Source organism: Trypanosoma melophagium (assembly GCF_022059095.1).
Source record: "Trypanosoma melophagium isolate St. Kilda chromosome Unknown ctg34segment0, whole genome shotgun sequence".
NCBI classification, from domain to species: domain Eukaryota; phylum Euglenozoa; class Kinetoplastea; order Trypanosomatida; family Trypanosomatidae; genus Trypanosoma; species Trypanosoma melophagium.
The window spans coordinates 215,421-241,044 of NW_027125171.1; the positions used below are offsets into that span (position 1 = coordinate 215,421).

At 49.3% G+C, this 25,624-nt stretch overlaps 5 protein-coding genes across 5 annotated transcripts; all 5 read right to left on the bottom strand.

Moving 5' to 3' along the window:
- Positions 1-4,257: 4,257 nt before the first annotated feature.
- LSM04_009546 (uncharacterized protein) lies at positions 4,258-4,870 on the bottom strand (the record flags this gene model as incomplete). Its single annotated transcript, XM_067336851.1, has 2 exons — positions 4,258-4,508; positions 4,807-4,870. 2 exons carry the CDS (start codon positions 4,868-4,870, stop codon positions 4,258-4,260), a joined length of 315 nt encoding a protein of 104 aa, XP_067188958.1.
- Positions 4,871-6,874: 2,004 nt separating this feature from the next.
- LSM04_006952 (Peptidase M8) lies at positions 6,875-8,638 on the bottom strand (the record flags this gene model as incomplete). The annotated part of the gene is made up of 2 exons (XM_067336852.1): positions 6,875-7,854; positions 8,239-8,638. The coding sequence occupies 2 exons, from the start codon at positions 8,636-8,638 to the stop codon at positions 6,875-6,877; spliced, it is 1,380 nt and encodes a 459-aa protein (XP_067188911.1).
- A 1,801-nt stretch (positions 8,639-10,439) lies between these two features.
- On the bottom strand, positions 10,440-11,882 carry LSM04_000172 (Peptidase M8; the record flags this gene model as incomplete). Its single annotated transcript, XM_067336853.1, has 2 exons — positions 10,440-11,098; positions 11,483-11,882. 2 exons carry the CDS (start codon positions 11,880-11,882, stop codon positions 10,440-10,442), a joined length of 1,059 nt encoding a protein of 352 aa, XP_067188807.1.
- A 5,347-nt stretch (positions 11,883-17,229) lies between these two features.
- LSM04_007117 (Peptidase M8) lies at positions 17,230-18,369 on the bottom strand (the record flags this gene model as incomplete). Its single annotated transcript, XM_067336855.1, has 2 exons — positions 17,230-17,585; positions 17,970-18,369. 2 exons carry the CDS (start codon positions 18,367-18,369, stop codon positions 17,230-17,232), a joined length of 756 nt encoding a protein of 251 aa, XP_067188916.1.
- A 1,800-nt stretch (positions 18,370-20,169) lies between these two features.
- On the bottom strand, positions 20,170-21,612 carry LSM04_008467 (Peptidase M8; the record flags this gene model as incomplete). The annotated part of the gene is made up of 2 exons (XM_067336856.1): positions 20,170-20,828; positions 21,213-21,612. The coding sequence occupies 2 exons, from the start codon at positions 21,610-21,612 to the stop codon at positions 20,170-20,172; spliced, it is 1,059 nt and encodes a 352-aa protein (XP_067188941.1).
- Positions 21,613-25,624: the final 4,012 nt, after the last annotated feature.

Consider the following 25,624-nt stretch of genomic DNA (forward strand, 5'->3'; position numbering starts at 1 on the left):
TTGGTCTGGGCGGCGGTGGCTCAGGCGGTATGTCCGGCGGAGGTGGTGCATGGGGAAACTTGAGCTTCCAAAGCGCATAGGCTTTCTTAAATCCATGCCTGTTTACCATGTGAAGCGCTGCGGTGTTCCTGCATGAGTATTGTGCTCCGCACTCTGTGCATGCTGCTGGCTCGGATGCTTTACTCATGGGGTGGTGTCTCTGCGTTGCTTGCGGCTTCGGTGGGGCTGAGTCGTTTGCCTCTTGGGGATTGCGCCGTCGACAACCAGGGGGATATGGGGTTGGATTTTTCTCAGCAACCACCCATATCGATGCGAGACTCCTGTGCGGAATCTTGCAAACGCTGTTTCTTCTTCTCGTGTTAGTTCGGGGTTGTCTTTGGTGGGGTTCCAGTTCCCTGTGATTTGCCATCTATGAGAAGGACGAGGTGTTTCCTCCCCCTTGAGTATGCGTTTGGCGTAGGCAATGGCATCGGGAATCCAGGCATCATCCCTCTGGGCATGCTCCGCGGCTTTTTTGGCCTCAGCGTCGCATTTTCTTCTCTACACCGCAATGGCCGAAAATAAATTGCAGTCGAATGCGGGCTTTGCGACGTTGCACTTGGAGGATCAGGTTCCATAGTTTACGGAGCATAGGATCCGTAACAGTCAGGGGGAGCAGTCTGGAGCGCTTTCAGTAGAGACAGCGAATCTGAGAATACGGAAACTCTGCAGGGTGTTGGGTTTTCTGCCGGTAGTATCGTGAGTAGTTTCCGCAATCCTTCATATATTGCTATGGTTTTAGCCGCGTAGCTGCAGGCTAGGGGGCCAGCTCCTCTTTGCGTGGTGCTTTGCAGTTCGCCATCCTTGTAAATCATCGCCGCTGCCCCAGATTTGACACCCAGGAATACCGAGCCATCAATCCAAATTTCATAATGTGTACGGGGTGGTGGTGTTTCTCCCATGCGGCGGAAATGTCGGGCTATCCAACGCTCAGATGCTTCCTTTTTGCGCCCTTCAGAGTCGTCAGCGGAGACGTTATCCAGTGACGTGAAGAAGCGAGCGCGCTTACCGAAACGCAGTGTCGGTGTTAATAGCGGCAACTCGCGTGGCTCTATACGGAGCGTTGGGTATCTCTTCATTAGGCGCACATAGAATTTTCGGACTAGGTGGTTCAAGTGGTAAACCTGATCAGCGCTATCTTTCAGGGATCCACCTCTTGTCTGGCATAGTAAGAAGTGTTTGAGGCTCCGTATCATGGCTGTCGTTTCTAGTGGTAGAAGACGGGCTTCTCGTAGTGCGTCGTCGGAGCGTCATCCAAATGGGATTCCTGCTATGGTTCGAAAAGCTTTGTTTTGGCCTGCTGCTAATTGTTGGCGGCGTGTGGGTGATGCATCCCAGTAACAGACCTCAAATCCATATATTGCCTGGGCTTGAACTAGGGCCAGATAGAAAGCGCGCAAAACATCTCGTTTTGGGCTCCATGCGGCGGACGAGATTGCAGCGAGCTGCAACAAACGAAAATTCATGCGTTGCCTCGTCTGTATTACATGGAAGGACACTCCGCGATGGTGTTGGAATGTAATTCCGAGAAGTTTTGGAGCTTTCTCTAGACCGACAGGGGTGCCGCGCAGTTCAAGGGAGAGGGGTTTGGGTCCAATGATCCTAAGAGGGTGTATTTCGTTTTGTCTGCGTTTACTTCCATGAAGTGGCTCTTGGGCCATTAATCAACCACATTTATTCCGCTTTGTAGCGCAATGTTAATGACGTCTCTGTTCTCATGCCGTGCTGCTAGCGTGAGGTCATCAGCAAAAAAGCCGTGGTACAGAAGGGGAACTTGAGATAATCGTCTGCTTAGAGTGTTCATTGCTATAGTGAACATAAGCGGGCCTAGAACCGTTCCTTGCGGTACGCCGCGGTGGAATAGCATTAGTGGTGGGGATTTTCCTTGGACTCGTACTTTAGCCTGACGTCCTTTTAAAAATGAGGCTGGCCATCGGATGATGTGGGGTGGGAGCTCCATCTCTCGCATCGCACTAACAATTCGGTCGTGATCTACAGTATCGAAGGCCTTGGTGTAATCGACGAATGCGGCACCTGTGCGCGAGTCGTATGAAGGTCTCGTGAGTGCTGCGCGCAGGTGTAGTAATTGGTCCAGTGTGGAGTGGCCAGGCCTGAACCCGGATTGTTGTGGGGTCAGCTTGGGTTCAATAACATCTCGAATACGGGCTGCTACAATCCTTTCCATTAGTTTGGAAATACGGCTAGTTAGTGTGACCGGTCTAAACGAGTCTAGGTCTGTTGCCTTCTTCCCTGGTTTGGGGAGGGGCGCAATAACACCTACTTTCCAAGCAGCTGGGACAATACCAGTGCGGAGGCTTTCATTGAAAAGTGATGGGGTTTCTGCTTTCGCTCTGGGTCCCAAATGTTGGAGAGCCTCACTGTAAATCCCATCCGGACCAGCCGCCGTTCCTTTCGGGAGAAGGCGCTGGGCCCGTTCCAGTTCCGCTTCTGTAATGGGTGCAAATTCCTCATCGACAACTGGGATGGGTGGCGGAGGGTGGGAGTGTGGGTGCCGTCTGGCCCGTGCGGAGTAAAGACGGATAAAGTGCTTGGCCTTCTGATTTTCCGTGAGCACCGTGTTGTTAATCTTTATCGCCGGGGTGCTCAGTGGGCGTGGGGCGTAAATCCTCTTTACAACGTTCCAACGGCAGCCGTCTGCTACGGCCATCTTGCCGCAGAGGGCTTTCCATCTTTTATGGGAAGCTTGTCTCAGCATCTCTCTGCGGCGTGCTGCCAACCTGTCTCTATAGACAGAGGCTTTGCATTGGTGGATCTCCGACTCAATCTCACCGAGTTCTGGAGTACAAAAGGGGGCGGTGTCTCGTCCTCCGCGGGGGACCGCTGCAGCCGTTGCGATGCGGATCGCGGAGGCGAGTAAACGTTCTCGTTTGTGAACGCTCATCTTCTGTGTTGGTAGTTTTCGGCAATGGGCATTTGACATTTGTCTAAAACGAGACCGTTTCGCATTCTTCCATGCATGGAGTGGGGCACGGGGGCGAGGGAACCGCAGTGGTTCATCATCATCTCCTACTACTACGTCGAAGAGGGTGATATAATGGTCACTATCTGGAGAGAAATTGGCTGTCCAAGACTCTATGCGACACTCTCGGGATAGTGTCACGTCCGGTGCGGACGGACCGTGACGTGTAGTGTGGCGGGTGCTTTCTCCATTGTTCTGCATGAAGAAATCGTTATCTAGGCACCATTGCACTAGAACATCGCCACGTGTATCAGGTGGGATCGCGCGATCCCAGGCCAACGCATGCGCGTTAGCATCTGCACCAATGGGGTGGGGTCCGCTAGTCGTCAAGAGCGCGTCCAGTTGCGAGGCTGTAAATGATCTCCCTGAAGGGAAGTATGCTGACGTCACTGAGAGCGCCAGCCCTTCTGTCAAGTGGATCGTTGCGTGAGTATACCCAATGCTCGCCAAAACAGACGATCCTACTTCCACCGGCAGTTCTTCACGAACCAGAATCGAAACGCCGACACCTTTAGAGGGGCGGGACACTCCATGATGTTGATCACCAGCGATTGTGAAACTCGACACTTCCGCACAAGACATTTTCGTCTCGATTAGAAGGCAGAATGAAACGTTTTCCTCAACAAGGGTTTTGTGGAGAGCAAGCCTCTTGGCCTGGGTAAGTCCAGCTGAGTTCCACCGCATACCTCGCAGAGAAGGGCCGGGATTTTCCTCCACATCACCGCTCAGCAGTAACTTGGTACAGGTGATACTGCTGACAGCACGTCGACACGTGCCCCAGGACCTTCTTGGATTCAGTTCTGCCCCAGCAAGACACGGCTGGTCCCGGTGCTGTGCGACGCCGTAGCTTAAGCGCCAGCGAGTTTTCCAGAAGAAAAACATCGCGGGCTCTTGGCTTCGTCCGACAATACGGAGTACTGGACCTTGGCACCACGTTGAGGTGGCCGGCATCACCAAGGATTCTTTTTTTCTGGAGACGACGAATTCAACAAGGCGCGAGGACCTACAGAGAAACCTTGGGTTGAAAATAAAAGAATTACCAATTCAAAAAGAAATAAAATAATAAAAAGGAGATTTACCAACCCATTTTTCCCACCAGGGTGTCCATAAAGCAAGTTATGTGGAGGTATCCGGTGGAGGAAATACCAACCAAGACACCTCCAAATGGAAAAACGAGGAAAAACAGTTCTCCAGGGCATTCAACTCTGAAACAAAAGGTCACGGGATTTGGGTTCACGTCATGAGGAAGACATGCTCATTTTTGAAGGCGCAGTGGTACAATCTGTTTGAATCATATCCCAAACATCTTCTAGCAACATATCGGAAACATTTTCCTCATTCCGGCAACGCGAGGTCAAGCCCATGAAGAAGCATGAGGTGCACCCCTGCCGTTGGTAAACGCAACTCGTGGCGAGGGGCTTTTCTTGTCGAACACACCCATTTGGGCAGAATGCCGTATAGTCAGCTATGCGTTTTATAAACGGCAACTCTCAACTGGCAATTTCGGGTGCCAAGGTTTCGGGGAACGGTGGAACCCCCAGAATGCAAGGATGACCCCTTTTTTCTTTCAGGCACCGCCAAAGGCAAAGAGAAGGCAATCGGCCCCGCTACCAAATAAAGCCAGACGGTGTTGATGCTGAAACGTTTAGATAAAATATTTGAATATGTCGTGTAAATTTGAAAACCAAAAGTAAAGGCCAAAAAAAAGAAAAAAAACGACCATCGAAGAGGGAAACAATGACTTCTGAAACCGCAGATGATATGGAATCCCTATACCAAATAAATACTTTGACAAAATTCCAAAACCTCAAATATCAATCGGATGGCTTTCGCATCAAAAATTTGCCGCATAGATATAACACCGGGAAACGAGGTAGCAATAATTCCCGCTTCAATTCGCAATCCGTGCGCCGAGCCGTTGGCATCGGAAGGGCCAATCGCGTTGCAAAACGCATGTCGGCATGCCAAACCTGGTAACAAAGAGTATCAATAATTGGAAGATTTGGCGCGCCTGCAGAGAAGAACGATGTGAAACTTCAATAAAGGCCTATACCTGTATTCACTGTTAGCTTTCAAATGGCAAAAATTAGAGCCGCTCAATATGGTCAGGAACATGGGCCACGCTACCAGGAACGAGGGCGAACCCCACGCAAAATATTTCTAGAAGACCTAAAAAAAAAAAAAAACATCAACAGATCCCACCCAACGGGCACTTCCAGTGTTAAAATGGAAATCGGATTTTATAAGCAGAATGGCCCCACTCCTACAATATGGAGTGCTGTCAACATAGAATTGGGGAACCAACAGCGGGCGGAGCGAAATTGCACAGCTTCAAGGGTGAATTTTCTCGTTCCCCACCGCTGGAACTCTGAGTCCGTGATTGTGCATTGGGCACCCCTCCAAAAAAAAAAAGAAAAAAAAACATTCAATAACGATCAACAGAGGGCTGCAAGATACGTCGCCATCAGAGGGTGAGACGCGACGCGTGTAAGAATAACCATAAAAAGGCATGGGAGAAAACGGCAAGTTGACCATTCTTAACCGCAAAGGTCGTTGAAAATACGCTACGCTTGCGTGGAATAGTTGTATTCTCAAAAAAGAGAAGCGCTGTGAGACGCGCGGAAACGACAGGAGTCGGACACGAACCAGATCCCGGTTATTCGGGAAAACTGGGGAATCACAGGGATCCAAAGGCACTTTCACCCCGCAGAGCCCGGCAAGTTACCAGGGCCACGACCACAAACAACACGGAAAAGTTGAAGGAAGGACCAGTATGGCTTTGGGTTTATCCGGGCTGCTCGCTTTTCCAAGGCAAACGGCGCACTCCTAAAGGAGCATGGGGGTTGAACAACCGCGCGGGGTTTTAGAAGAAGGTCGTTTGCCCCTTCAACGGGCGGAGGGTGGGGAAACCTCATTCGCCGACCGCCCCCGCCAAAAAAGAGGCAAAAACGGTTTTACGCGGCGTGATTGTGGTGCGGTGCCCGTTCCCTTCGCGACAAAGGGAAAAAGAGTTCCAGTTGAGAATGGGCGAAAAAGGTTCTTCGCTTATTGGTCATAGGGGGTGGCGTTTGCGCGAGGCCTCCGCCCCCTTTTCCAGGTCGAACTCAAAGAAGAAATACTGAATACTTTCTCTTGCCGAACATAATCGCGAGAACTTTTGGAATTCACCCAGCTTCCTATGGGGTATAAATGTAGTCTGCAAATCCACTCACACCACCACAAAACGCAAACACATGGCTGCTTCTTTGCGCTTACTCTCTCTGAAAAGGCGAAAGGGGAAAAGAAGAGGTTATAATCCCCACCAAGAAAAAGATCCGCAGCTAAAACCAACAAAGACAAAATGCAAACAACCAATGCACATCATACGATGTCAAATAGTGGAGGGTTCCATCTTTATCGATCAATTTTATCTTCCCCACCAAAACATTTCACCCAGCCTACAAAGAGACAGAGAAGTGAAGGCCATTCCCCAAAGTCAATGTAGTACATATATAAAGAGAAATAATTGTAAAAAACGATTTCCAATTACCATGGCGACCAAAAACGTAGCGCCAGGCTTTTTGCAAGAGAAAAAAGAAAAAAAAAGATGTTTTTCCCCATTCATTTTCCAAAAAAAAAAAGAAAAAAAGAACAAAAAAAAAAGATGAACTTGAAATCCTTATAACTTTCAAACGCTTTTTCCCAATAAAAAGAAAGAACCAGCAGCACCATGCATAAATATGCATCTAATGTGCGCATTCTCGAGCAAAATCATTTAGCAAGAAAATTTACCCTTTTATAATTCAATATAATGGAAGTTCCCACAGGGCGTGCCACCATCAAAATAGGAGTGAGGTGACTCACCTTGAGGATGCTTCACAGAGGCACAGCCAAAGCAACAGCCATGATCAGAAACACAACATGGAGAACATAGGCTGCAGCAGGAGTTCCATCCGTACCCAAACGAAGATTTATTTCCCCTGGCGCTTGCGGAGAGGGAGGACCTTCCTTGCTTAAACTTATGGCAGTCGTCGCCGAATCGGCAGTGTTTGTCCCACCAATTGGGTGAGAACCGGAGGGCAAAGATGATGACGACGAGGAAGAGGAAGAAGAAGCATCAGTGTTTTCATTTGCAGATCCTGCGGCGTTGGTATTGTCTCTCTTCTGGCGCCCCTTGTTGCCACTTTCAGTGGAAGCACTTTTTTCCACAGACTGCGACGGCACAGTACCAGAATGAATGTCGGTATTCCTACGGTCAGTACCAGTCGTTCTAGTTGTGGGTTGCGTGGATCCTTTTCCTTGTACTGGATCTGGTTTTGGTGGATATGCTGTTGGGGTTGGTGGTGTTGGCGCCGCTTGCGGTAAAGATGGGATTGGTTCTGGTTTCTCCCCTGGCGGGATAACCAAAGGGAGGCGACTGCTGCCGTCAGGGGCGATGGTGCACACTTCACTGTACTTGGGGCACTTGAGTGTAATGGGGGTATCCAAATCGCTGCGCTTCACCTCCATTGTGCGTCCCTCGGGGCACTCCTGCCATTCCGAGATACCGGCGTACATCACCTTCACTTTACCCTTATCACACGAAACCCGTGCACACACACCATTTGTTGCGAACTTGCTTACTTCACCGCGTTCTTCAACAGTTATGTTGTATTCTTCTGCGTCCAAGCAGAGTGAGTCATCAGCAGTGATCGAACCAGACAAATCGAACGTTGGTGTTTCACTGCAAAGTAAAGAATGCAACTGATCTTCAGTCACCATAAGTCCATGAGCACGAACCATGCAGCGAGGATAATCTTCGTTTGGGTATCGATCCTCCGCATAGGGATCACAGCCCGCCAATCCAAGGCGATCAGCTGTGCAGGACAAATCAATCCCCTTTCGACTGCAAAACTCCCTGGGGTATTTGGTATCATCCTCATCCTTGCATTCACTTCCAAAGAACTCGCACCCGGTCTTGTTGCCCCAAGTAATTGACTCCGCCATGCCCCAGTTGACTGTGTAAAAGTTTAGATCTTCAAACACAGACATCGTTAGAACAGAGTAGTGCATGGCACCAAAACGATACCCAGAAGACATCAAATCATCATTCGCGTTTCTCCAGGCCCAGTGTGACGAAATCTCGTTCGAATTGAAGAGAAAACCCAATTCCAAGCCATCCAGGTTATTGCAATCGTAGTATTCCCGTGCCTTCTTCTTCGTTTGGCTTGAGTTCACCACCACACGCTTCCTCTCACCACCAAGCGTGACCTCAGACACCATATTCTTCTTTACAAACAGCTGGTAGTCAAACCCAAGTGCATGGGCAATTTCATGCGCGATGCGACGAACATTATACCGCTGCACCTTTAGGGGATATAACTGAACATTTATCGCCCCAGCAACAGGTCGGCCGGAGTTCTCATCATAAGCACAGGGAACGCCAAATGGATCAACTGGTCTCGCTGCCACATACACCACCATGTCCGCATCATTAACACCTCCATTACGGTGGTGCTCAGGAACACTAAAGTTCTTGCAAATACTGTCTTCTTTAAACTCAGGAACCTTCAACGGACTGCTCACGCGATCAACGAGCACACGATCGGCGTGCAGTTTAATCGCAGCAGGAAGAATGGTACCTTTAAGGGCGGCTTTCATATTCTCGGTAAGAACGTACCAAACAGGGCACCGAATAACGCTCCCAGTGAAGTCTGGGATCAGGTCTTCCCGCCCGCTGCAGTACTTGCCCTTGGTCAAGTCCTCGTAAGAGGCATGAATGCGGATGAACTTTCGCTCCGCTGTGGAAACGGTGTACGCTTGCGATGCTCCTTGTCCTTTGCGGGGCAACTCCCGCACAACTCCAGTCGACTGCTCGGCGAGGATTCCACTCGTGCTGCAGAGTTGCATAAACAACAACAGCAGGAGAAACACTGAGACGTGCATCTGTCGGGCCATTGTCTCACAGACGTGTATAATAGATATATAGGTGTGCTTGCTTTGAAGCTCTTAAACAGCAAATCTACAAGGAATAAAGAAGAAAGGCACACAGACGAGAAAAAGGACATAAAAAAGAGAGGGCGAGAGAGATAGAGAGGAAATCAGTAAATGGTATATACAGCGCTACCACAGTTGGATGAATACCCAGATGTGCAATCACTGCGTCCCTTCCTCACACGTCCAGAACAGGTGCGAGACCCAATCATGTGCAGCAATCACCCTTCTGTAATGTTAACCGCAGTCCCCTCAGCAGCAACCACACAGTCACGCACACACACACACACACACCTATCGCGGGCACCCGCTACACCACGCACGGCTCCAAATGCAACAACCACCACCACACACTCACAGACACCCCAGTGCGAAAGCAACGCAACGGACTCAGCCTCCGTTTCATACACCGCCAGCGACTCCAGCCCACCAAGGTCACTCAAAACACATGGACGGCACTGTGCCGCACAACACAGCCATGGGGAGAGTGCACGCCCCAGCAGCGCACACCGGTGACCACAGCAACTCACGCCCCCATTGGGGGTAGCAAGAGCAGACAACGCACTACATACGGCCAACACCTAAGCAAGCAGTATACGCCACCCATCGTGGAAGTGCCTGCGCCGCCAATTCACACACACAGACAGACACAAACATGGAGGAAGAGCGGCATACCACTCCCTCACCCCGGCCCACGTCAAGGTCCACCCCAGCAGGGCACTAAAAACAATGGCAGAAAGACGCACGCAGCGCCACCCTAGGAAACACCCTCCCGGGATCCACACTGCAAGAGTGGCATTCCATCCCTTTTCCAGGAGAATACAAAGACACACTAGCACAGAACCAAGAAGGAGAAAGAACATCATCAAGATGCAGAGCACAAGCATGGGAGAGAGAATGGCCTGCTGCGCCACTTACACAAGTTACAAAAAGAACAGAAAAGAAAGACACCAAACCGCTGCATGCCTTCTGACACCATTACCCACAAAAAAAAAAGGATTTATTTGCTGCAGTATACACACCCCAAGGGTGCCAATCACGCAGACCAGAAGAAAAAAATTATAGGAAATCCAGTATATTATATAACACTTGCAAAACCAATCCATCATTAAGGGATATACAGAGTGTATCATCTCGAGGAAGAAAAAACAAAATCAGTGTTGAAAAGAGAAACAATATAAAGATAAAAGCATCATACAGATATAAAGTAGTGGTGCAGAAATAAAAAGAAAGAACACATACCCTGTGGTGCCATTTGTCGGTGAAGAGAAAAGAAACTGAAGTATATTTATACCACGCACCCACAGGAACATAAAAACAAAGAGTATATAGCAGTATCAGGTGTAAAAGAGAAGAAAAAGGAGAGCATAACATAATGCTACCTACAGGCAGACACAAAGTATAAATTGTATACCTTAGTATCAATGCACATGTGCTGTATGCATGCGCTGCTGACATTACCGCTTCACTAGTGAAGCAAGAGAGCGATGACCATAACAAGAAGCAACACAGGGGCAAGGAAAGCAGGAACAATACAACCATCACCACCCTGATTACCGTTGTCCACATTGTTATTTCCACCCTGATTACCATTCCCCACGTCGGCACCTCCACCAGTTGAACCATTACCTTCAGTCCCGGGAGGCGTGGCAGGTTTCTCCCCTGGCGGGATAACCAAAGGGAGGCGACTGCTGCCGTCAGGGGCGACGGTGCACACTTCACTGTACTTGGGGCACTTGAGTGTAATGGGGGTATCCAAATCGCTGCGCTTCACCTCCATTGTGCGTCCCTCGGGGCACTCCTGCCATTCCGAGATACCGGCGTACATCACCTTCACTTTACCCTTATCACACGAAACCCGTGCACACACACCATTTGTTGCGAACTTGCTTACTTCACCGCGTTCTTCAACAGTTATGTTGTATTCTTCTGCGTCCAAGCAGAGTGAGTCATCAGCAGTGATCGAACCAGACAAATCGAACGTTGGTGTTTCACTGCAAAGTAAAGAATGCAACTGATCTTCAGTCACCATAAGTCCATGAGCACGAACCATGCAGCGAGGATAATCTTCGTTTGGGTATCGATCCTCCGCATAGGGATCACAGCCCGCCAATCCAAGGCGATCAGCTGTGCAGGACAAATCAATCCCCTTTCGACTGCAAAACTCCCTGGGGTATTTGGTATCATCCTCATCCTTGCATTCACTTCCAAAGAACTCGCACCCGGTCTTGTTGCCCCAAGTAATTGACTCCGCCATGCCCCAGTTGACTGTGTAAAAGTTTAGATCTTCAAACACAGACATCGTTAGAACAGAGTAGTGCATGGCACCAAAACGATACCCAGAAGACATCAAATCATCATTCGCGTTTCTCCAGGCCCAGTGTGACGAAATCTCGTTCGAATTGAAGAGAAAACCCAATTCCAAGCCATCCAGGTTATTGCAATCGTAGTATTCCCGTGCCTTCTTCTTCGTTTGGCTTGAGTTCACCACCACACGCTTCCTCTCACCACCAAGCGTGACCTCAGACACCATATTCTTCTTTACAAACAGCTGGTAGTCAAACCCAAGTGCATGGGCAATTTCATGCGCGATGCGACGAACATTATACCGCTGCACCTTTAGGGGATATAACTGAACATTTATCGCCCCAGCAACAGGTCGGCCGGAGTTCTCATCATAAGCACAGGGAACGCCAAATGGATCAACTGGTCTCGCTGCCACATACACCACCATGTCCGCATCATTAACACCTCCATTACGGTGGTGCTCAGGAACACTAAAGTTCTTGCAAATACTGTCTTCTTTAAACTCAGGAACCTTCAACGGACTGCTCACGCGATCAACGAGCACACGATCGGCGTGCAGTTTAATCGCAGCAGGAAGAATGGTACCTTTAAGGGCGGCTTTCATATTCTCGGTAAGAACGTACCAAACAGGGCACCGAATAACGCTCCCAGTGAAGTCTGGGATCAGGTCTTCCCGCCCGCTGCAGTACTTGCCCTTGGTCAAGTCCTCGTAAGAGGCATGAATGCGGATGAACTTTCGCTCCGCTGTGGAAACGGTGTACGCTTGCGATGCTCCTTGTCCTTTGCGGGGCAACTCCCGCACAACTCCAGTCGACTGCTCGGCGAGGATTCCACTCGTGCTGCAGAGTTGCATAAACAACAACAGCAGGAGAAACACTGAGACGTGCATCTGTCGGGCCATTGTCTCACAGACGTGTATAATAGATATATAGGTGTGCTTGCTTTGAAGCTCTTAAACAGCAAATCTACAAGGAATAAAGAAGAAAGGCACACAGACGAGAAAAAGGACATAAAAAAGAGAGGGCGAGAGAGATAGAGAGGAAATCAGTAAATGGTATATACAGCGCTACCACAGTTGGATGAATACCCAGATGTGCAATCACTGCGTCCCTTCCTCACACGTCCAGAACAGGTGCGAGACCCAATCATGTGCAGCAATCACCCTTCTGTAATGTTAACCGCAGTCCCTCAGCAGCAACCACACAGTCACGCACACACACACACACACACCTATCGCGGGCACCCGCTACACCACGCACGGCTCCAAATGCAACAACCACCACCACACACTCACAGACACCCCAGTGCGAAAGCAACGCAACGGACTCAGCCTCCGTTTCATACACCGCCAGCGACTCCAGCCCACCAAGGTCACTCAAAACACATGGACGGCACTGTGCCGCACAACACAGCCATGGGGAGAGTGCACGCCCCAGCAGCGCACACCGGTGACCACAGCAACTCACGCCCCCATTGGGGGTAGCAAGAGCAGACAACGCACTACATACGGCCAACACCTAAGCAAGCAGTATACGCCACCCATCGTGGAAGTGCCTGCGCCGCCAATTCACACACACAGACAGACACAAACATGGAGGAAGAGCGGCATACCACTCCCTCACCCCGGCCCACGTCAAGGTCCACCCCAGCAGGGCACTAAAAACAATGGCAGAAAGACGCACGCAGCGCCACCCTAGGAAACACCCTCCCGGGATCCACACTGCAAGAGTGGCATTCCATCCCTTTTCCAGGAGAATACAAAGACACACTAGCACAGAACCAAGAAGGAGAAAGAACATCATCAAGATGCAGAGCACAAGCATGGGAGAGAGAATGGCCTGCTGCGCCACTTACACAAGTTACAAAAAGAACAGAAAAGAAAGACACCAAACCGCTGCATGCCTTCTGACACCATTACCCACAAAAAAAAAAGGATTTATTTGCTGCAGTATACACACCCCAAGGGTGCCAATCACGCAGACCAGAAGAAAAAAATTATAGGAAATCCAGTATATTATATAACACTTGCAAAACCAATCCATCATTAAGGGATATACAGAGTGTATCATCTCGAGGAAGAAAAAAAACAAAATCAGTGTTGAAAAGAGAAACAATATAAAGATAAAAGCATCATACAGATATAAAGTAGTGGTGCAGAAATAAAAAGAAAGAACACATACCCTGTGGTGCCATTTGTCGGTGAAGAGAAAAGAAACTGAAGTATATTTATACCACGCACCCACAGGAACATAAAAACAAAGAGTATATAGCAGTATCAGGTGTAAAAGAGAAGAAAAAGGAGAGCATAACATAATGCTACCTACAGGCAGACACAAAGTATAAATTGTATACCTTAGTATCAATGCACATGTGCTGTATGCATGCGCTGCTGACATTACCGCTTCACTAGTGAAGCAAGAGAGCGATGACCATAACAAGAAGCAACACAGGGGCAAGGAAAGCAGGAACAATACAACCATCACCACCCTGATTACCGTTGTCCACATTGTTATTTCCACCCTGATTACCATTCCCCACGTCGGCACCTCCACCAGTTGAACCATTACCTTCAGTCCCGGGAGGCGTGGCAGGTTTCTCCCCTGGCGGGATAACCAAAGGGAGGCGACTGCTGCCGTCAGGGGCGACGGTGCACACTTCACTGTACTTGGGGCACTTGAGTGTAATGGGGTATCCAAATCGCTGCGCTTCACCTCCATTGTGCGTCCCTCGGGGCACTCCTGCCATTCCGAGATACCGGCGTACATCACCTTCACTTTACCCTTATCACACGAAACCCGTGCACACACACCATTTGTTGCGAACTTGCTTACTTCACCGCGTTCTTCAACAGTTATGTTGTATTCTTCTGCGTCCAAGCAGAGTGAGTCATCAGCAGTGATCGAACCAGACAAATCGAACGTTGGTGTTTCACTGCAAAGTAAAGAATGCAACTGATCTTCAGTCACCATAAGTCCATGAGCACGAACCATGCAGCGAGGATAATCTTCGTTTGGGTATCGATCCTCCGCATAGGGATCACAGCCCGCCAATCCAAGGCGATCAGCTGTGCAGGACAAATCAATCCCCTTTCGACTGCAAAACTCCCTGGGGTATTTGGTATCATCCTCATCCTTGCATTCACTTCCAAAGAACTCGCACCCGGTCTTGTTGCCCCAAGTAATTGACTCCGCCATGCCCCAGTTGACTGTGTAAAAGTTTAGATCTTCAAACACAGACATCGTTAGAACAGAGTAGTGCATGGCACCAAAACGATACCCAGAAGACATCAAATCATCATTCGCGTTTCTCCAGGCCCAGTGTGACGAAATCTCGTTCGAATTGAAGAGAAAACCCAATTCCAAGCCATCCAGGTTATTGCAATCGTAGTATTCCCGTGCCTTCTTCTTCGTTTGGCTTGAGTTCACCACCACACGCTTCCTCTCACCACCAAGCGTGACCTCAGACACCATATTCTTCTTTACAAACAGCTGGTAGTCAAACCCAAGTGCATGGGCAATTTCATGCGCGATGCGACGAACATTATACCGCTGCACCTTTAGGGGATATAACTGAACATTTATCGCCCCAGCAACAGGTCGGCCGGAGTTCTCATCATAAGCACAGGGAACGCCAAATGGATCAACTGGTCTCGCTGCCACATACACCACCATGTCCGCATCATTAACACCTCCATTACGGTGGTGCTCAGGAACACTAAAGTTCTTGCAAATACTGTCTTCTTTAAACTCAGGAACCTTCAACGGACTGCTCACGCGATCAACGAGCACACGATCGGCGTGCAGTTTAATCGCAGCAGGAAGAATGGTACCTTTAAGGGCGGCTTTCATATTCTCGGTAAGAACGTACCAATCAGGGCACCGAATAACGCTCCCAGTGAAGTCTGGGATCAGGTCTTCCCACCCGCTGCAGTACTTGCCCTTGGTCAAGTCCTCGTAAGAGGCATGAATGCGGATGAACTTTCGCTCCGCTGTGGAAACGGTGTACGCTTGCGATGCTCCTTGTCCTTTGCGGGGCAACTCCCGCACAACTCCAGTCGACTGCTCGGCGAGGATTCCACTCGTGCTGCAGAGTTGCATAAACAACAACAGCAGGAGAAACACTGAGACGTGCATCTGTCGGGCCATTGTCTCACAGACGTGTATAATAGATATATAGGTGTGCTTGCTTTGAAGCTCTTAAACAGCAAATCTACAAGGAATAAAGAAGAAAGGCACACAGACGAGAAAAAGGACATAAAAAAGAGAGGGCGAGAGAGATAGAGAGGAAATCAGTAAATGGTATATACAGCGCTACCACAGTTGGATGAATACCCAGATGTGCAATCACTGCGTCCCTTCCTCACACGTCCAGAACAGGTGCGAGACCCAATCATGTGCAGCAATCACCCTTCTGTAATGTTAACCGCAGTCCCTCAGCAGCAACCACACAGTCACGCACACACACACACACACACCTATCGCGGGCACCCGCTACACCACGCACGGCTCCAAATGCAACAACCACCACCACACACTCACAGACACCCCAGTGCGAAAGCAACGCAACGGACTCAGCCTCCGTTTCATACACCGCCAGCGACTCCAGCCCACCAAGGTCACTCAAAACACATGGACGGCACTGTGCCGCACAACACAGCCATGGGGAGAGTGCACGCCCCAGCAGCGCACACCGGTGACCACAGCAACTCACGCCCCCATTGGGGGTAGCAAGAGCAGACAACGCACTACATACGGCCAACACCTAAGCAAGCAGTATACGCCACCCATCGTGGAAGTGCCTGCGCCGCCAATTCACACACACAGACAGACACAAACATGGAGGAAGAGCGGCATACCACTCCCTCACCCCGGCCCACGTCAAGGTCCACCCCAGCAGGGCACTAAAAACAATGGCAGAAAGACGCACGCAGCGCCACCCTAGGAAACACCCTCCCGGGATCCACACTGCAAGAGTGGCATTCCATCCCTTTTCCAGGAGAATACAAAGACACACTAGCACAGAACCAAGAAGGAGAAAGAACATCATCAAGATGCAGAGCACAAGCATGGGAGAGAGAATGGCCTGCTGCGCCACTTACACAAGTTACAAAAAGAACAGAAAAGAAAGACACCAAACCGCTGCATGCCTTCTGACACCATTACCCACAAAAAAAAAAAGGATTTATTTGCTGCAGTATACACACCCCAAGGGTGCCAATCACGCAGACCAGAAGAAAAAAATTATAGGAAATCCAGTATATTATATAACACTTGCAAAACCAATCCATCATTAAGGGATATACAGAGTGTATCATCTCGAGGAAGAAAAAACAAAATCAGTGTTGAAAAGAGAAACAATATAAAGATAAAAGCATCATACAGATATAAAGTAGTGGTGCAGAAATAAAAAGAAAGAACACATACCCTGTGGTGCCATTTGTCGGTGAAGAGAAAAGAAACTGAAGTATATTTATACCACGCACCCACAGGAACATAAAAACAAAGAGTATATAGCAGTATCAGGTGTAAAAGAGAAGAAAAAGGAGAGCATAACATAATGCTACCTACAGGCAGACACAAAGTATAAATTGTATACCTTAGTATCAATGCACATGTGCTGTATGCATGCGCTGCTGACATTACCGCTTCACTAGTGAAGCAAGAGAGCGATGACCATAACAAGAAGCAACACAGGGGCAAGGAAAGCAGGAACAATACAACCATCACCACCCTGATTACCGTTGTCCACATTGTTATTTCCACCCTGATTACCATTCCCCACGTCGGCACCTCCACCAGTTGAACCATTACCTTCAGTCCCGGGAGGCGTGGCAGGTTTCTCCCCTGGCGGGATAACCAAAGGGAGGCGACTGCTGCCGTCAGGGGCGATGGTGCACACTTCACTGTACTTGGGGCACTTGAGTGTAATGGGGGTATCCAAATCGCTGCGCTTCACCTCCATTGTGCGTCCTCGGGGCACTCCTGCCATTCCGAGATACCGGCGTACATCACCTTCACTTTACCCTTATCACACGAAACCCGTGCACACACACCATTTGTTGCGAACTTGCTTACTTCACCGCGTTCTTCAACAGTTATGTTGTATTCTTCTGCGTCCAAGCAGAGTGAGTCATCAGCAGTGATCGAACCAGACAAATCGAACGTTGGTGTTTCACTGCAAAGTAAAGAATGCAACTGATCTTCAGTCACCATAAGTCCATGAGCACGAACCATGCAGCGAGGATAATCTTCGTTTGGGTATCGATCCTCCGCATAGGGATCACAGCCCGCCAATCCAAGGCGATCAGCTGTGCAGGACAAATCAATCCCCTTTCGACTGCAAAACTCCCTGGGGTATTTGGTATCATCCTCATCCTTGCATTCACTTCCAAAGAACTCGCACCCGGTCTTGTTGCCCCAAGTAATTGACTCCGCCATGCCCCAGTTGACTGTGTAAAAGTTTAGATCTTCAAACACAGACATCGTTAGAACAGAGTAGTGCATGGCACCAAAACGATACCCAGAAGACATCAAATCATCATTCGCGTTTCTCCAGGCCCAGTGTGACGAAATCTCGTTCGAATTGAAGAGAAAACCCAATTCCAAGCCATCCAGGTTATTGCAATCGTAGTATTCCCGTGCCTTCTTCTTCGTTTGGCTTGAGTTCACCACCACACGCTTCCTCTCACCACCAAGCGTGACCTCAGACACCATATTCTTCTTTACAAACAGCTGGTAGTCAAACCCAAGTGCATGGGCAATTTCATGCGCGATGCGACGAACATTATACCGCTGCACCTTTAGGGGATATAACTGAACATTTATCGCCCCAGCAACAGGTCGGCCGGAGTTCTCATCATAAGCACAGGGAACGCCAAATGGATCAACTGGTCTCGCTGCCACATACACCACCATGTCCGCATCATTAACACCTCCATTACGGTGGTGCTCAGGAACACTAAAGTTCTTGCAAATACTGTCTTCTTTAAACTCAGGAACCTTCAACGGACTGCTCACGCGATCAACGAGCACACGATCGGCGTGCAGTTTAATCGCAGCAGGAAGAATGGTACCTTTAAGGGCGGCTTTCATATTCTCGGTAAGAACGTACCAATCAGGGCACCGAATAACGCTCCCAGTGAAGTCTGGGATCAGGTCTTCCCACCCGCTGCAGTACTTGCCCTTGGTCAAGTCCTCGTAAGAGGCATGAATGCGGATGAACTTTCGCTCCGCTGTGGAAACGGTGTACGCTTGCGATGCTCCTTGTCCTTTGCGGGGCAACTCCCGCACAACTCCAGTCGACTGCTCGGCGAGGATTCCACTCGTGCTGCAGAGTTGCATAAACAACAACAGCAGGAGAAACACTGAGACGTGCATCTGTCGGGCCATTGTCTCACAGACGTGTATAATAGATATATAGGTGTGCTTGCTTTGAAGCTCTTAAACAGCAAATCTACAAGGAATAAAGAAGAAAGGCACACAGACGAGAAAAAGGACATAAAAAAGAGAGGGCGAGAGAGATAGAGAGGAAATCAGTAAATGGTATATACAGCGCTACCACAGTTGGATGAATACCCAGATGTGCAATCACTGCGTCCCTTCCTCACACGTCCAGAACAGGTGCGAGACCCAATCATGTGCAGCAATCACCCTTCTGTAATGTTAACCGCAGTCCCCTCAGCAGCAACCACACAGTCACGCACACACACACACACACCTATCGCGGGCACCCGCTACACCACGCACGGCTCCAAATGCAACAACCACCACCACACACTCACAGACACCCCAGTGCGAAAGCAACGCAACGGACTCAGCCTCCGTTTCATACACCGCCAGCGACTCCAGCCCACCAAGGTCACTCAAAACACATGGACGGCACTGTGCCGCACAACACAGCCATGGGGAGAGTGCACGCCCCAGCAGCGCACACCGGTGACCACAGCAACTCACGCCCCCATTGGGGGTAGCAAGAGCAGACAACGCACTACATACGGCCAACACCTAAGCAAGCAGTATACGCCACCCATCGTGGAAGTGCCTGCGCCGCCAATTCACACACACAGACAGACACAAACATGGAGGAAGAGCGGCATACCACTCCCTCACCCCGGCCCACGCCAAGGTCCACCCCAGCAGGGCACTAAAAACAATGGCAGAAAGACGCACGCAGCGCCACCCTAGGAAACACCCTCCCGGGATCCACACTGCAAGAGTGGCATTCCATCCCTTTTCCAGGAGAATACAAAGACACACTAGCACAGAACCAAGAAGGAGAAAGAACATCATCAAGATGCAGAGCACAAGCATGGGAGAGAGAATGGCCTGCTGCGCCACTTACACAAGTTACAAAAAGAACAGAAAAGAAAGACACCAAACCGCTGCATGCCTTCTGACACCATTACCCACAAAAAAAAAAAGGATTTATTTGCTGCAGTATACACACCCCAAGGGTGCCAATCACGCAGACCAGAAGAAAAAAATTATAGGAAATCCAGTATATTATATAACACTTGCAAAACCAATCCATCATTAAGGGATATACAGAGTGTATCATCTCGAGGAAGAAAAAACAAAATCAGTGTTGAAAAGAGAAACAATATAAAGATAAAAGCATCATACAGATATAAAGTAGTGGTGCAGAAATAAAAAGAAAGAACACATACCCTGTGGTGCCATTTGTCGGTGAAGAGAAAAGAAACTGAAGTATATTTATACCACGCACCCACAGGAACATAAAAACAAAGAGTATATAGCAGTATCAGGTGTAAAAGAGAAGAAAAAGGAGAGCATAACATAATGCTACCTACAGGCAGACACAAAGTATAAATTGTATACCTTAGTATCAATGCACATGTGCTGTATGCATGCGCTGCTGACATTACCGCTTCACTAGTGAAGCAAGAGAGCGATGACCATAACAAGAAGCAACACAGGGGCAAGGAAAGCAGGAACAATACAACCATCACCACCCTGATTACCGTTGTCCACATTGTTATTTCCACCCTGATTACCATTCCCCACGTCGGCACCTCCACCAGTTGAACCATTACCTTCAGTCCCGGGAGGCGTGGCAGGTTTCTCCCCTGGCGGGATAACCAAAGGGAGGCGACTGCTGCCGTCAGGGGCGATGGTGCACACTTCACTGTACTTGGGGCACTTGAGTGTAATGGGGGTATCCAAATCGCTGCGCTTCACCTCCATTGTGCGTCCCTCGGGGCACTCCTGCCATTCCGAGATACCGGCGTACATCACCTTCACTTTACCCTTATCACACGAAACCCGTGCACACACACCATTTGTTGCGAACTTGCTTACTTCACCGCGTTCTTCAACAGTTATGTTGTATTCTTCTGCGTCCAAGCAGAGTGAGTCATCAGCAGTGATCGAACCAGACAAATCGAACGTTGGTGTTTCACTGCAAAGTAAAGAATGCAACTGATCTTCAGTCACCATAAGTCCATGAGCACGAACCATGCAGCGAGGATAATCTTCGTTTGGGTATCGATCCTCCGCATAGGGATCACAGCCCGCCAATCCAAGGCGATCAGCTGTGCAGGACAAATCAATCCCCTTTCGACTGCAAAACTCCCTGGGGTATTTGGTATCATCCTCATCCTTGCATTCACTTCCAAAGAACTCGCACCCGGTCTTGTTGCCCCAAGTAATTGACTCCGCCATGCCCCAGTTGACTGTGTAAAAGTTTAGATCTTCAAACACAGACATCGTTAGAACAGAGTAGTGCATGGCACCAAAACGATACCCAGAAGACATCAAATCATCATTCGCGTTTCTCCAGGCCCAGTGTGACGAAATCTCGTTCGAATTGAAGAGAAAACCCAATTCCAAGCCATCCAGGTTATTGCAATCGTAGTATTCCCGTGCCTTCTTCTTCGTTTGGCTTGAGTTCACCACCACACGCTTCCTCTCACCACCAAGCGTGACCTCAGACACCATATTCTTCTTTACAAACAGCTGGTAGTCAAACCCAAGTGCATGGGCAATTTCATGCGCGATGCGACGAACATTATACCGCTGCACCTTTAGGGGATATAACTGAACATTTATCGCCCCAGCAACAGGTCGGCCGGAGTTCTCATCATAAGCACAGGGAACGCCAAATGGATCAACTGGTCTCGCTGCCACATACACCACCATGTCCGCATCATTAACACCTCCATTACGGTGGTGCTCAGGAACACTAAAGTTCTTGCAAATACTGTCTTCTTTAAACTCAGGAACCTTCAACGGACTGCTCACGCGATCAACGAGCACACGATCGGCGTGCAGTTTAATCGCAGCAGGAAGAATGGTACCTTTAAGGGCGGCTTTCATATTCTCGGTAAGAACGTACCAATCAGGGCACCGAATAACGCTCCCAGTGAAGTCTGGGATCAGGTCTTCCCACCCGCTGCAGTACTTGCCCTTGGTCAAGTCCTCGTAAGAGGCATGAATGCGGATGAACTTTCGCTCCGCTGTGGAAACGGTGTACGCTTGCGATGCTCCTTGTCCTTTGCGGGGCAACTCCCGCACAACTCCAGTCGACTGCTCGGCGAGGATTCCACTCGTGCTGCAGAGTTGCATAAACAACAACAGCAGGAGAAACACTGAGACGTGCATCTGTCGGGCCATTGTCTCACAGACGTGTATAATAGATATATAGGTGTGCTTGCTTTGAAGCTCTTAAACAGCAAATCTACAAGGAATAAAGAAGAAAGGCACACAGACGAGAAAAAGGACATAAAAAAGAGAGGGCGAGAGAGATAGAGAGGAAATCAGTAAATGGTATATACAGCGCTACCACAGTTGGATGAATACCCAGATGTGCAATCACTGCGTCCCTTCCTCACACGTCCAGAACAGGTGCGAGACCCAATCATGTGCAGCAATCACCCTTCTGTAATGTTAACCGCAGTCCCCTCAGCAGCAACCACACAGTCACGACACACACACACACACACCTATCGCGGGCACCCGCTACACCACGCACGGCTCCAAATGCAACAACCACCACCACACACTCACAGACACCCCAGTGCGAAAGCAACGCAACGGACTCAGCCTCCGTTTCATACACCGCCAGCGACTCCAGCCCACCAAGGTCACTCAAAACACATGGACGGCACTGTGCCGCACAACACAGCCATGGGGAGAGTGCACGCCCCAGCAGCGCACACCGGTGACCACAGCAACTCACGCCCCCATTGGGGGTAGCAAGAGCAGACAACGCACTACATACGGCCAACACCTAAGCAAGCAGTATACGCCACCCATCGTGGAAGTGCCTGCGCCGCCAATTCACACACACAGACAGACACAAACATGGAGGAAGAGCGGCATACCACTCCCTCACCCCGGCCCACGTCAAGGTCCACCCCAGCAGGGCACTAAAAACAATGGCAGAAAGACGCACGCAGCGCCACCCTAGGAAACACCCTCCCGGGATCCACACTGCAAGAGTGGCATTCCATCCCTTTTCCAGGAGAATACAAAGACACACTAGCACAGAACCAAGAAGGAGAAAGAACATCATCAAGATGCAGAGCACAAGCATGGGAGAGAGAATGGCCTGCTGCGCCACTTACACAAGTTACAAAAAGAACAGAAAAGAAAGACACCAAACCGCTGCATGCCTTCTGACACCATTACCCACAAAAAAAAAAGGATTTATTTGCTGCAGTATACACACCCCAAGGGTGCCAATCACGCAGACCAGAAGAAAAAAATTATAGGAAATCCAGTATATTATATAACACTTGCAAAACCAATCCATCATTAAGGGATATACAGAGTGTATCATCTCGAGGAAGAAAAAACAAAATCAGTGTTGAAAAGAGAAACAATATAAAGATAAAAGCATCATACAGATATAAAGTAGTGGTGCAGAAATAAAAAGAAAGAACACATACCCTGTGGTGCCATTTGTCGGTGAAGAGAAAAGAAACTGAAGTATATTTATACCACGCACCCACAGGAACATAAAAACAAAGAGTATATAGCAGTATCAGGTGTAAAAGAGAAGAAAAAGGAGAGCATAACATAATGCTACCTACAGGCAGACACAAAGTATAAATTGTATACCTTAGTATCAATGCACATGTGCTGTATGCATGCGCTGCTGACATTACCGCTTCACTAGTGAAGCAAGAGAGCGATGACCATAACAAGAAGCAACACAGGGGCAAGGAAAGCAGGAACAATACAACCATCACCACCCTGATTACCGTTGTCCACATTGTTATTTCCACCCTGATTACCATTCCCCACGTCGGCACCTCCACCAGTTGAACCATTACCTTCAGTCCCGGGAGGCGTGGCAGGTTTCTCCCCTGGCGGGATAACCAAAGGGAGGCGACTGCTGCCGTCAGGGGCGATGGTGCACACTTCACTGTACTTGGGGCACTTGAGTGTAATGGGGTATCCAAATCGCTGCGCTTCACCTCCATTGTGCGTCCCTCGGGGCACTCCTGCCATTCCGAGATACCGGCGTACATCACCTTCACTTTACCCTTATCACACGAAACCCGTGCACACACACCATTTGTTGCGAACTTGCTTACTTCACCGCGTTCTTCAACAGTTATGTTGTATTCTTCTGCGTCCAAGCAGAGTGAGTCATCAGCAGTGATCGAACCAGACAAATCGAACGTTGGTGTTTCACTGCAAAGTAAAGAATGCAACTGATCTTCAGTCACCATAAGTCCATGAGCACGAACCATGCAGCGAGGATAATCTTCGTTTGGGTATCGATCCTCCGCATAGGGATCACAGCCCGCCAATCCAAGGCGATCAGCTGTGCAGGACAAATCAATCCCCTTTCGACTGCAAAACTCCCTGGGGTATTTGGTATCATCCTCATCCTTGCATTCACTTCCAAAGAACTCGCACCCGGTCTTGTTGCCCCAAGTAATTGACTCCGCCATGCCCCAGTTGACTGTGTAAAAGTTTAGATCTTCAAACACAGACATCGTTAGAACAGAGTAGTGCATGGCACCAAAACGATACCCAGAAGACATCAAATCATCATTCGCGTTTCTCCAGGCCCAGTGTGACGAAATCTCGTTCGAATTGAAGAGAAAACCCAATTCCAAGCCATCCAGGTTATTGCAATCGTAGTATTCCCGTGCCTTCTTCTTCGTTTGGCTTGAGTTCACCACCACACGCTTCCTCTCACCACCAAGCGTGACCTCAGACACCATATTCTTCTTTACAAACAGCTGGTAGTCAAACCCAAGTGCATGGGCAATTTCATGCGCGATGCGACGAACATTATACCGCTGCACCTTTAGGGGATATAACTGAACATTTATCGCCCCAGCAACAGGTCGGCCGGAGTTCTCATCATAAGCACAGGGAACGCCAAATGGATCAACTGGTCTCGCTGCCACATACACCACCATGTCCGCATCATTAACACCTCCATTACGGTGGTGCTCAGGAACACTAAAGTTCTTGCAAATACTGTCTTCTTTAAACTCAGGAACCTTCAACGGACTGCTCACGCGATCAACGAGCACACGATCGGCGTGCAGTTTAATCGCAGCAGGAAGAATGGTACCTTTAAGGGCGGCTTTCATATTCTCGGTAAGAACGTACCAATCAGGGCACCGAATAACGCTCCCAGTGAAGTCTGGGATCAGGTCTTCCCACCCGCTGCAGTACTTGCCCTTGGTCAAGTCCTCGTAAGAGGCATGAATGCGGATGAACTTTCGCTCCGCTGTGGAAACGGTGTACGCTTGCGATGCTCCTTGTCCTTTGCGGGGCAACTCCCGCACAACTCCAGTCGACTGCTCGGCGAGGATTCCACTCGTGCTGCAGAGTTGCATAAACAACAACAGCAGGAGAAACACTGAGACGTGCATCTGTCGGGCCATTGTCTCACAGACGTGTATAATAGATATATAGGTGTGCTTGCTTTGAAGCTCTTAAACAGCAAATCTACAAGGAATAAAGAAGAAAGGCACACAGACGAGAAAAAGGACATAAAAAAGAGAGGGCGAGAGAGATAGAGAGGAAATCAGTAAATGGTATATACAGCGCTACCACAGTTGGATGAATACCCAGATGTGCAATCACTGCGTCCCTTCCTCACACGTCCAGAACAGGTGCGAGACCCAATCATGTGCAGCAATCACCCTTCTGTAATGTTAACCGCAGTCCCCTCAGCAGCAACCACACAGTCACGCACACACACACACACACACCTATCGCGGGCACCCGCTACACCACGCACGGCTCCAAATGCAACAACCACCACCACACACTCACAGACACCCCAGTGCGAAAGCAACGCAACGGACTCAGCCTCCGTTTCATACACCGCCAGCGACTCCAGCCCACCAAGGTC